Source organism: Aethalodelphis obliquidens, unplaced genomic scaffold (assembly GCF_003676395.1).
Source record: "Aethalodelphis obliquidens isolate GAN/ISIS:26980383/991018 unplaced genomic scaffold, ASM367639v1 scaffold65, whole genome shotgun sequence".
Taxonomy (NCBI): domain Eukaryota; kingdom Metazoa; phylum Chordata; class Mammalia; order Artiodactyla; family Delphinidae; genus Aethalodelphis; species Aethalodelphis obliquidens.
In genome coordinates this window covers 10,651,413-10,664,680 of record NW_020838009.1, presented here as the reverse complement: position 1 = coordinate 10,664,680, position 13,268 = coordinate 10,651,413, and the positions used below count along the sequence as shown (strand labels likewise).

The window sequence follows — 13,268 nt, the reverse complement described above, 5'->3', positions numbered from 1 at the left end:
AAATATTATAGAACTACCCTGGGTCTAGAGGATCTCTTTTTTTTTCCTTTGAAAGTGGAAGATATATGGTATCACTACATTCTTAAGCAAGTTCTGTTTTAAAACCATACATTAAGTGTTTTAGTGTTTAAAAAGAAAAAAAAAGGTGAAGACTGTTCAGCAGGAAACTCAAAATTTAACCTTAACTCCATTATTCTATGAGCTTTTTCAGTCTTGACCTCTGTTTCCGTATTTGTGAATTGGGGAAATTGCCTATTTCTAGTAATATATTGTGGGGTTTTGTGAAGCTAAGTCATTCATCATTAAATATTTGTGAAGTAGTAAGATAAAAATTAGAAATGTTTTGAACTCTTTTTAAGTATTTTGCTATATTTACCTTATCTCACTTTCTCACAAGTATAGATTTTTTCCTGAACCATTTAAAAGAAGAAATCATGACCCTTCAATGCCTGAATACTTCCACAGATGTCTCCTAAGAATAAGGATTAATACCTTTTCATTGAGTTTTTTGAAGCATCCAGCCCAGTTTTCTTGTGTCTCTCATTGTCAGATTTGTCTTTTTCCTCATGATTAGATTCAAGTTAAACATTTTTGGCAAGAATATGTCATAAGTGATGTTGTATACTTTCTCTTGTTGGGGTCAGCAAACTTTCTCTAAAGGGACAGACACTAACTATTTTAGGCTTTGCAGGTGATACGGTCTCTGTCAGTGCTACTCAGCCCTACTGTTGTAGCTAGAAGGCAGCCAGAAACAACACATAAATGAATGACTGTGGCTGTGTGCCAATGAAACTACATGGGCACTGCAATTTGAATTTTATTTAATTTTCGTGTGTCACAGAATATTATTCTTCCTTTGATGTTTTTTTTCCCTCAACAATTAAAAAAGTGAAAATCAGTCTTAGCTCATGGGCTGTACAAGAATAGGTGATGGGCTAGATTTGTCCCAGAGGCTGTAGTTTGCCAACCACTATTCTTGCATTATGTCAGAAGGCTCATAGTATCAGGCAGTCTTAGCCAAATCATTTGATGAAGACAATGACCATCAGTTTTCTTCATTTGCAAAGGTATATGTTTCCCTTTGTAATTAGAAAGTAATCCATGGGATCATAATTCGAGGCATGCGAAAATTCTTTTCCTCAGCAATCTTTCACACAGTAGATTTTGTTTTCCCGTCTACTGATGATTCTTGGCCTAAATCACTAATTATACTCGGAGTTGCAAAATAGTAGAATTAAGATTAGAAAATTTTAATTCTGTCATTCCTTCTACATTATTAGCTGGTTTTCTTCTGTGAAAAGAGCCACCCCCCATTTTTTTGGACATTGTTATGCAGCCAATGAACCTTTTAAAATTCAATCTGCTCATATGCAGTACCCAAAGTGACCCATATTTGGCTAATTGGATCCTTGAGGTAGGCTTATGTGTCCTTCTAACATGGCCCCATTAGTCTTTGAGCACTTCTGTGGCATAAGCTATCCAAGACACACTTGTACTTTCCTTACCCGATTCTGATTTCTCTAAGGAGCCTTGGGTCCCTTTTGTAGGAAAGGATATTTAAAGACCATGATGTGGGAACTAGCCTTTGAAGCTCCTTTGTCTTCTCTGTATCTGTTCACTCTTCTTTTTATTTAGGTTTACAGTAACTATATTATTGATCTTTTCAAAGAACCAGCTTTGTCGACTGTTTTATATTTGTTTGTTGGTTTTCTGTTTTATTCATCTTTGATTTTATATTTATTCCTTTTTTTTCTTTTTTTTAATTGATTAATTTATTTGTTTTTATTTTTGGCTGTGTTGGGTCTTCATTGCTGTGCACAGGCTTTCTCTAGTCGGCAAGCCAGGGCTACTCTTCATAGCAGTGCATGGGCTTCCCATTGTTGTGGCTTCTCTTGCTGCGGAGCACAGGCTCTAGGCATGCGAGCTTCAGTATTTGTGGCACACAGACTCAGTAGTTGTGATGCACGGGCTTAGTTGCTCTGCAGCATGTGGAATCTTCCTGGGCCAGGGATCAAACCCGTGTCCCCTGCATTGGCAGGAGGATTGTTAACCACTGCTCCACCAGGGAAGCTGTATTCCTTTTTTTCTTTTGTTTGTTGTCATTTCTTTCAGGGCTCAAAGATCTATTTTTTAAGCTTTATTGAGGTGCAATTTACATAACATAAAATACACCCATTTGGGGCTTCCCTGGTGGCACAGTGGTTAAGAATCTGCCTGCCAATGCAAGGGACATGGGTTCAAGCCCTGGCCCAGGAAGATCCCACATGCCGTGGAGCAACTAAGCCCGTGCGCCACAACTACTGAGCCTGAGCTCTAGAGCCCACAAGCCACAACTGCTGAGCCCACGTGCCACAACTACTGAAGCCTGTGCGCTTAGAGCCTGTGCTGCACAACAAGAGAAGCCACCACAATGAGAAGCCCTCACACAGCAACAAAGAGTAGCCCCCGCTCACTGCAACTAGAGAAAGCCCACGCACAGCAACGAAGACCCAACACAGCCAAAAAAAAAAGAAAAAAAAATACACCCATTTTTAGTGTGTAATTCATTGATTTTTCATAAGTTTACCTAATTGTGCAACCATCATCATAATTCAGTTTTAGAACATTTTCATCACCTTGTAAGGTCCTTCATGCCTGTTTCTATAGATTTACCTTTCCTGATTTCATATAAATAGAATCATACAATATGTAATCTTTTGTGTTTGGCTTCTTTCATTTAGCATAATTTTCGAGGTTTATCCATGTTGTAGCACTTACAAGTATTTCATTCCTTTTTATTGTTAAATAGTATTCCATTGTATAGACATATCCATTGTTTAGCTGTTCACCAGTTGATGGACTTTTGAGTTTTTACTTTTTGGCTATTATGAATAATGCTGTTGTGAACGTTCACATGCATGTCTTTGTGTGGACATATGTTTTCATTTCTCTTGGGTAGATACCTACAAGTGGAATTTCTGGGTTATGTAATACATTTATGTCTCTCTCTCTCTCTCTCTCTCTCTCTCTCTCTCTCTCTCTCTATATATATATATATATATATATATATATATATATAATTTTTTTCTTGGCCATGCCGTGTGGCATGTGGGATCATAGTTCCCTGACCAGGGATCGAACCTGCGCCCCCTGCAGTGGAAGCACGGAGTCTTAATCACTGGACCACTGGGGAAGTCCCATATGTTTATAATTTAAAGAAACTACCAAATTGTTCTCCAGAGTGGCTACATCATTTTACATATCTGTCAGCACTGTATGAGGGCTCCTGTTTATCCACATCCTGGCCAACATTTGTTACTGTCTTTTTTTTCTTTAATATACCTATTCTAATAGCTGTGAAACAGTATCTCATAGAGGTTTTACTTTGCAGTTCCTTAGTGACTGATGATAACCAAACATCTTTTCATGTGCTTATTTAGTTGTTCTGATATCTTTGATGAAATGTCTATTCAGATCTTTTGCCCATTTTTTGATTGTGACTTAAAGAGTTTTAAGAATGCTTTGTATATCATGGGTACAAGTCCTTTATCATGTATGTAATTAGCAAATATTTTTTTCAGTCTCTGGCTTGTTTCATTTTCTTAATGGTGTCTTTTTGAAGCACAAAAGTTTTGATTTTTAATGAGATCCAATTTATCAGTTTTTTCTTATATAAATTATGTTTTTGTTATTGTATCTAAGAAATCTTTAATCCAAAGTCTTGAAGATTTCCTACTGTGTTTCCTTTTAAAAGTTTTATAGTTTTAGCTCTTATATTTAGGTTTCTGATCCATCTAAGGACTTGTTTTTAAGTAGGATATATTATACTTTTCAGATGTAAGTTATGACTCCTTTTTGATTTATTGTTCTAGGCAGGACAGCAAGGAGATTTCGGTAGTAATATATGTCCTTTCAGCATTGCCCTCTTCCTCTCTGTAACAAGAATACAAAGATTTGAGGAACAGGTATTTATGAATGACTTTTTGGTTCCTTCTGTAGTTGATAAAGTGTACAATAGTCTGTTTTTTTAAATTATCTTTTCCTAAACAATTCCATTCCCACCCTGCCAGCAGCATATTCCCCTATAAGAATGTAGGCCCACACTGTTCTCTGTGGGCTGCTTGAAGACTTCTTCAGATACTTGGTTTATACCTCCACTTCCTATTGTGTGGTAAGCCAGGTGGTGAGATGGGAATAAGAGTGGAAACATCACACAGTCCAAGTAGCAAGAATGGGAAGTTTAGCTGGGTATTCATTGCAATTGTATTTTGTTGTAGCTTTCTAAGAAACTGTCCCTGATCAACTTGAAATTAATGAGAATCTGTTATTTGAAAGAATGAAAATATAAAATCCTTTACCCTTTTTTCTCATATGTGTTTCTCTGGTTGTGGGTAATATTGATTTTTAGCCCTTTTTCTCTCAAGGAAGACCTGTCTTCAGCTCTTTTAAGTTCCCACTGAAAGTCATAATTTTTGTATCATACTCATCAGTGAAACAGTTGTCATAGGGATATGAGTGTATGGCAGCAAGTAGGAACAGTTACAGGGTTAAGATTCTATAGTATGGGCTATCATTTTTTGCTTCATTTTCCTATTTCTTTCATTATATTAGGTATTTGACCTTTTAAAGTCTTTGGTTATAAAAAGCTTTAAGGATCTTCAGCTTCTCCAAGGCTCAAAATTTCTTCAGGATCTAGTTCCTCATAGATGTTGTGTTTCAACCATGATCTTGGAAGTGGTAAAGAATAGGTAAGTTCATGAACCATAAGGTTCATAGGGTATTTAGTGTTAAGATCAGAGATCCTTGAATCCCAAGGGCTGAGTTCTTGGCCACCTTGATAGCAAGGATACAAAACTGAAGTAGGTACCTTTGCTCCTTTCATGCTATTTCCTTTAATGCTATTACTACTCTATTGGCCTGAGTCTTCATTGGCTTTTTAGGTGAGTAGAAAACTGAGTTTTATTTACTTTAACTGTTGGAGTTTGGGACTGATGGATGGAATTGAATTAGCAGTTTTAGACAATTAAATTATTAGCAGTTTTAGGCAAATCCATTTTAAATCAAATTGAAAAAACTGGTAACCATCCTGGTTGTTACTTTCATGTTTAATGTTGTATTTCAGAATATACGTTAGCTGTTATAACGGTCTTTACTGTGTCATGCTTTGTCTGTGGTTTGTCTCCATGGTTTGCTATATTTAGCTCTATTGGCATACTTTGTGTTTACCTGCAGATACTTAGAGGTGCAGAACATTAATGTACTAGGAAAAAAGTCACCTATGAACCAATACAACTTCCAGGTTATACTTACCTCCCCTGTTTACCAATCATGTATGAGCTCTTTCATGTTACAGATAAACATTTTGTAGCAAACCGACTACAACTGTCTCCTCCCTCCAAGATGGTAACTTTAGCCCACAGCAAACATTTCTCCACTTCATTCTTGTTAAGATTATTAACAGACTATATTTAGACTTCATAATTTTACTGGTTTCTTTGTTTACATCTTATCTTTTGAACCTCATACTTTTCACTTGGAGATATGCCATAAGTATATATTTTTTGCAGTAATCCTTTCGGATATGGTTTGTGGATAGTAAACTTTTCATACCTGAAAATGTCTTTGTTTTGCTCTTCCACTTGAACAGTAATAGTTGGATGAGGTTTAAAATTCTTGAGTTTATAATCAGTTTCACATTGTCTTTTTGCATCTAGAATTGCTGATGAAAAGTCTGATGGTTATCTGATTCTTGTATTATTTTAGATAATCTGTTATTTTTCTTCATGGGAACTTTTAAGACTTTATTTTTATCCTTGATCTTCTGAAATTTAACACAATTTGTGTTTATGTAAGTTCCTTTTTAATTCATTTCTGCTTGGTAATTGGTGTGCCCTCTCACTGTAAGGAGTCATGTCTTTCCTAAACTCTGTAATGATTTTCTTCTATTTTCTTTCAGTACACTTATCTTATTAACTGTTGGAATTTCTTGATCTGTGTGCTGTATCTCTTAATTTTTCTTTCACGTTTTTCATATTTTTGTCTTTTTGTGTCAAGTTCAACAAAAATTCCTTAGCTCGCTCTTCTCGATAATTATTTCTTCAGCTCTGCCCATTTTATTCTTAGGTCCATTTATTGAGTTTTTCACTCTATCCGTCATGTTTTTTATTTCCAAAATTTCTAATTGGTTCTATTTTCATAACAGTTCATTTTTTGTTTCATGCTATAATACTCTTTCTTATTTCTCTGAGGATATTCATTAGACTTTTAAAATCTTCTCTTTGTTCCATTAACCTTTTCCCTTAGCGATTAGTTGTCTTCATTGAGTTTGGTGCTTCTCTTTCGTGGTGATATTGTTTTCTTGTATTTGGTGGTTATTGTTTATCTCCTTATTATCATTTTTGATATTCCCCATTAGTTTGTCTGAGAGTGCTGTATCTTTTAACACATTCTGCCTCTGTGACTTGAGGATAGTGGTAGGGTGTACCAAGGGCTAATCTTCTAGGTGTGGCATTGCCCTAATCCTCCAGCATGTTGTCATCCTCTCAGAGTGCTGCTCTGCTTCATATGTTTTTTAATGTTCTGTAGTTTTTGGATTTTCTTGGTGTTCTGTCGGTAGAGATTGCTTGCCTACCATTCCCATTACTGTTCATTAAGAAATTCAGAATTTATGTGGAGTGTTGGTTATCCAGGTCAAGTTTGGGAAATATGTAACACGGCAGAGAATATAGAGGTAAGGTATTTTACTAAGTTTTTCTTCTTAACTAAACTTTGTTTTCTTGCAGTGTTCACAGTTGGGATCATGTTACTCAGGGCCTGGTAGAACTTGGCTTCATTTTAATGGATTCCTATGGACCAAAGAAGATTCTTGATGGAAAAACTATTGAAGCCAGCTCAGGTCTTTCTAGAATGCCAAACCAGCATGCATGTAAGCTGGGAGCTAATATCCTGTTGGAAACTTTCAAGGTGAGACTCTAGTTTAGCAACCATTCCCTAATAAATAGGGCATTAACTTGGGAGTCTGGGGGACAGGGCAATTTGAGTATGTAGCAGTTTCCCAGAACAGAGATTGGGATAGTAATTGAAACATTATAGACCCAGTTTGATGGAATACTTACTTTCTCACTCTTTATTTATATGAGATTTTCATTTATTCTAATTTCTGTTCTTCCTGACCATGTTTTAGAAGTTTGAATATAAGTTAACTTCCTCATGATTTCCTCTTCTTCCTCTAGCAGTAAATCATTTCTGGGTTTTTAAAATTCCCTTATACAAAAAATAATCTTTTAGGTTGCTGTAGAACATCAAGCTTGAAGAATCATGCTTATTGGTTCATTGTTTTTGAAGAACCAAATTGGGGAATTTACAATCTTTTAATTCATTACCATATTATGGCTATCATCTCAATCTTAATTTCTGAAATAGCTTTCAAAAATTCATTTCAAGTTCAAAAAAGATCATATCTGAGACTAAACAAATTTGCTTTGCTAGTGATTTCTCTAAGACATCTTCTTTACATTCAGTTGTTCACTGTATCTACACAACAAAAGTATCTGCTGAAAATGTTATTTGGAGGCCAATTTAAATGTAAATCTGATGTTCTGATCCAGAACCATGAAGTGAATGCCATATAATAGTCCTTGAGAGTTGTGTATTAGATACATATGACTCTCCTTAACCATAATCTGATTAAAAACATTCTTAGAATAAGAAAATGGTTTTTGTTTTTAAATTAATCTTTTTTAAAACTAAGAAGGTTCCACTTGATTTCACACAGATGTTGGCTTTGCCAAGGTATCTATAGAATATAGAATTTACTAATAATCAAATTATTAGTCCAGGGTCTGAAAGTAATTAGTCTGTATCCCAAAGTTATCAAGTTCAGGTATGAAATTTAACTAAAATTCAAGTAAAAATTCAAAACAGGTTGTTTTTAGGCAGTTGCTCTGCTTGTAGAAACTGAGGAAGGGCTTGGTGAAGATTTTCTAGGTTTTCAGAAATTTTCGTGGGCTTTTAAATTTTAAAATAAAAGTTGTGCATACTGTCAGGAATATGGACGTTGGCATGTAATAGATACCTAGGTAGAATTATTCCTGTTTGATGCTGGACCTTATATGTAGCAGTACTTTCATATGATTTCTCTTTTAGGCTAATAAAAGTTTGCCCTGATAATGAATTGTCTGAGCACAGAATGAGGGTAGAATTGAGTGATTCTTTCCAGGTGATTCACATTATATTTGTCTTTGAAATAAACAGTCCAGTTTTGCCCATATTCAAACTATTCTTTAATCTGCCTAACATGCATTGATATAATTGTAAGCTGAAGGTCACCAAGGAATATTTTATTGGTTCTTCTGTTCTTTTTAGATCCATGAGATGATCAGACAAGAAATTCTGGAGCAGGTCCTCAACAGGGTTGTTACCAGAGGATCCTCCCCCATCACTCATTTCATAGGTATTGAACTTTGGAAGGGTGGATAAAGTTGTCAGGAACATTTTTATTTAAATTTCATAATGCTTTTGGTCCTGGAAAAAAATGTAATGATACAGTAGATTGACATCTTTAATGACATCTTTGATTATGATGCCAGTAAAACATAAATGCATTTATATTGTCTATGGTTGTCAAGAAGGAAAAGAGCATATAACTAATGAGTGAATTTCTGTCTTGCATCAACTTTCTCTCTTTTTTGTTTGAATACTTCTCAGGTGAGTGCTGTCCTTCTGCTGTCACTCACTGACCTCCCGTTCTCTTAACCCTTGACATTCGTTTTTTGGTTTTTTGTGGGTTTTTTTGGCGGTACGCGGGCCTCTCTCTGCTGTGGTCTCTCCCGTTGCGAAGCACAGGCTCCAGATGCGCAAGCTCAGCGGCCATGGCTCATTGGCCCAGCCGCTCCACCGCACGTGGGATCTTCCCGGAGCGGGGCACGAACCCGTGTCCCCTGCATCAGCAGGTGGACTCTCAACCACTGCGCCACCAGGGAAGCCCTAACCCTTGACATTCTGACTTCAGTACTGGTCTCTTTGGTGACCTCTGAATGTTTTGCTCTTTTAATACATATATCCTATTGTCTAAATCCACTGGTCTTTTCTTAATCACCAACTTTCTTAATTTCTCTATCATTCTACACTGTTTACAACTCCCCTGAAGTTGATAACTGTAATAATTTGCATCTTATCCTGCCTATGATCAGTTTTTTTTTCTTGTTTAGTGATTCCTTTTCTTTCTTCTATCCTTAAATGTCAGGGTTCTCCAAAGCTCTGTACTTGACACTTCATTCTACTTTTTTTCTTTCTTTACAGCTTTATTGAAGTATAATTGAGGTACAACAATGTCCACATATTTAAAGTATAACAGTTTGATAACTTTTGACATACATATACACCAGCGAAACAGAAAGTATCACTACAGTCAAAATGAACATATCTATCACCCACAGATGTTTCCTGGTGCCTCTTTGTAATTTGTTCCTGCATCCCTCTCTTCCTTCCCATCTCTCATCTCTAGTCTGGTCTGCTTTCTGTCACTATAAATTTAAAAAATTTTATGTAAATGGAATCCTACAGTGTGTACTCCTTTTTTTTTTCCTTTCTTTTTGGTCTGACTTCTTTCACTCAGCATAATTCTTTTGAGATTTTTCTGTAGTTGTCACACGTATCAATAATTGATTTCCTTTTTATTGTTAGTATTCCCTAATACGGATATAACCACAATTTATTTATCCATTCACCTGTGTGCAGGTTTTTAGGTTGTTTCTAGTTTGGGGCTATCACGAATAAAGCTGCTATGAACATTAATGTGTAAGTCTTTCTGAGGATGTATGCTTTCATTTCTGTATGGAAACATGTTATAGTGGAATGGGTACACCATATGGTAGTGTATGGTAGGTGTAGGCTTTATAGTTTAAGAAACTGCCAGACTATTTTCCACAGTCGTTGTACCATTTTACATTCCTATAAGCAGTGTTTCTAGTTGCTCCACATTGTGACCAACTCTTGGTATGATCAGTCTTTTTAATTTTACTCATTCTAATTGTGTTTTTGTTTGCATTTCCTCAATGCCTAATGATATATTGAACATTTGCCATGCTTATTTGTCATTTCTATATTTTCTTTGGTTAAATGTCTGTTCAGGTCTTTTGTCCATTTAAAAAAATTGAGTTGTTTCCCTTTTTATTACTGAGTTGTAAGAGTTATTTATATATTCTAAATACAAGTCCTTTGTCAGATATATGTTTTGCAGATATTTTCTCCTGGTCTGTGGTTTGACTTTTAATATTTGTAACAGTGTCATTTGAAGAACCAACATTTTTAATTTATCAGTTACCAGTTCATCAGTTTTGTATAGTTCCTGCTTTTTATGTCATGTATTAAAAAAATCTTTGCCAAACCCAAGGTCACTAAGATTTTCTCCTATATTTTCTACTAGAAGCCTTATAGTTTCAGCTCTTATACTTAGATCTGTGATCCATTTTTGTTAAATTTTGTATAGGATGTGACATAACAAGGTTCATCTTTTTGCTTAGGACTATCCAGTTGTTCCAACACAATTTTTTGAAAAGATTATCTTTTCTTCATTGAGGTACCATGACATCTTTATTGAAATCAACTAACCATACATGTGTGGGTCTATTTTAGGAATCTGTTCTATTCCAGTGAACTATGTGTGTGTTATGTCTTGATTGCTATAGCGTCATAATGTGTCTTAAAAGCAATAGTGTAAGTCTTTTAACTTTTGACTATTCTAGGTCCTTTGCATTTCCAAATAAATATTCTAATCAGTTCGTCAGTTTTTATAAAAGGTCTCAAGTTTTGATGGAGATTGCCTCAAATGTATGGATTAATTGGGGAGAGAATTGGCATCTTAGCAATATTGAGTCTTCTAACCCACGAACACAATGTATCTCTCCATTTATTTACTTCTTCAATTTCTTTCAGCAATGTTTTATAGTTTTCAGTGCGTGGATCTTGCATATCTTTTGTCAGTTGATCCCTATTTCATTTTTTTGACACTGTTGTAAATAGTATTTTTAAAATTTTCAATTTCTGATTGTTGATTGCTGTTGTGTAGAAATAGTTGCTTTTTTAATATTGACCTTATATCCTGCAACCATGCTAAACCCACTTATTAGTTCTAGTCGCTTTTTGGCAATTCCTTAGGATTTTCTACATAGAAATCACGTCATCTCCAAATCTAGATGTTCTTGATGTCAGTGATATGTCTTTTTTCTTTTTTTCTCTACCAGTCTGGCTTAGAAGCTTGCCAGTTTTACTAATCTTTGAAAGAATGAGATTTTAGTTTGAATTTTCTCTTTTTTTTTTTTTTCAATTTCACCAAATTCTGCTTTTCATTATTTCCTTCCTTTTGCTTGCTTTGGGTTCATTTTGCTCTTTTAAGTGATTGAAAAACATCAAAAGAAGAATATATCATGATACATGAAAATTTTAGACTTTAGAGTTCATAAAATATAGTATTATTGGAATACAGACATGCTCAATCATTTATGTGTTGTCTATCTTGCTTTTATACTTTACCAGCGGAGTTGAGTTGGTGTGTGTGTATATATATATATATATATATATACACACACACACACATACATACATGTACCAACTCGTGATATATATATCTATCTCACATGACCCATTAAGCCTAAAATAGTTATTGTCTGGCCCTTTACAGAAAAAGTGTGCCAACTTCTGGTCTGTTATATTTACCTAGATTTACCTAGCAATATTGATATTGCTATTTTTTCCTTCCTGATGATTGAAGTTTCCTTTTGTTTGTGTGAAGGGTTTTAACTACAAAATCCATTCTTTTAATAGAAGTAGGGCTAGTCAGGTTATCTGAATCTTCTGGGTGAACTTTGGTAGTTTGTGTCTTTCAAGGAATTTGACCATTTCATCTTAAGTTATCAAATTTATTGTCATGAAGTTGTTCCGAGTATTCCATTTAATGTCTGTAGGATCTATATTGATTTGCCCTTTCTGACTCCTAAAAGCCATAATTTGCATCTTTTCTCTTTTTCCTGATTAGTCTAGCAAGAGGTTTATCAATTTTATTGATTTTTCTCCAAGAACCAGCTTTTGGTTTCATTGAGTTTCTGTTTTTCTGTTTTCAGTTTTATTGATATGTGCTCTTTTTTGTTTTGTTTCTACTGCTACTTTGGGTCAGTCTGTGCTTCTTTTGATTAAAAGCATATGTCATTAATTTGAGACTTTTCTCTTTTTTTTTCAATAAAGCATTAAACTATAAATTTCCTTCTAAACGTTGCTTTAGCTGCATCCCATAAATTTTGTTTTTTATTTTCATTCCGTTCCAAATACTTTTAATTTCTTTTGTGATTTGTTCTTTAACCAGTGGGTTATTCAGAAGTGTGTTGTTTAGTTTTCAAGTATTTGTAGATTTTCCAGGTTTTCTGTTATTGATTTCTAATTTGTGGTTATAAAACATACTTTGTATGATGCGAATTTTAAAAAATTTATTGAGACTTGTTTTATTCTCAGAATATGGTTCATTTTGATAAATGTTCTCCATGCTATTGAAAATAATATGTATTCTATTATTAGGTAGTTTTCTATAAATCACTGAATTCAGATTATTCAAGTCTCCTGTGTCCTTACTGATTTTCTGTCTACTTATTCTGTTAACTATTAAGAGAGGGGTGTTGAAATCTCTGACTTTGTATTTATAGAAATGACTGTCTGTGCCTTTCAGTTCTATCAGTTTTTGCTTCAGGAATTTTAAAACTCTATTATAGGGCATAAACATTAAGGATTGTTATGTCCTCTTGGTTAATGGATCCATTAATTGTTATGAAATGACCTTTTTGTTCCTGGCAATATTATTTACTCTGAAGTCTACTTTGATATTAATATAACCTCTGCAGCTTTCTTTTTATCAGTGTTAACATGGTACATTTTTTCCATCTTTGTAGATTTAACTTATTTATGTCTTTATATAGTTAACTTGCGTTTTATTATAGACAACATACAATTGTGTTTTACTTTTTTTTATCCAATTTGACAGTCTCTGACTTTTAATCAGGGCAGGCCATCTACATTTAATGTGATTAACATCCGGCTATTTGTTTTCTACTTTGTCTGTTTTTTGTTCCCTTTTTTCTCTTCTCTCTTCTCTTTTTTTTTCTTTTTTTTCTTTTTTTTGTGGTACATGGGCCTCTCACTGCTGTGGCCTCTCCCGTTGCGGAGCACAGGCTCCGGATGCACAGGCCCAGCGGCCATGACCCACGGGCCTAGCCGCTCCGCGGCATGTGGGATCTTCCTGGACC

General features: G+C 34.9%; 1 protein-coding gene across 5 annotated transcripts in view; it reads left to right on the top strand.

The window, feature by feature from the left end:
- The window catches only part of FANCI (FA complementation group I), a 78,302-nt gene that overhangs the window by 24,975 nt on the left and 40,059 nt on the right, over nucleotides 1–13,268 (top strand). For all 5 annotated transcript variants that reach the window (XM_027089238.1, XM_027089237.1, XM_027089236.1 and 2 more), the window contains 4 exons: nucleotides 3,852–3,944; nucleotides 4,591–4,727; nucleotides 6,762–6,942; nucleotides 8,344–8,431. In XM_027089238.1, the coding sequence (XP_026945039.1) occupies nucleotides 3,852–3,944; nucleotides 4,591–4,727; nucleotides 6,762–6,942; nucleotides 8,344–8,431 (499 nt within the window). The remainder of the gene's footprint in view (nucleotides 1–3,851; nucleotides 3,945–4,590; nucleotides 4,728–6,761; nucleotides 6,943–8,343; nucleotides 8,432–13,268) is intronic.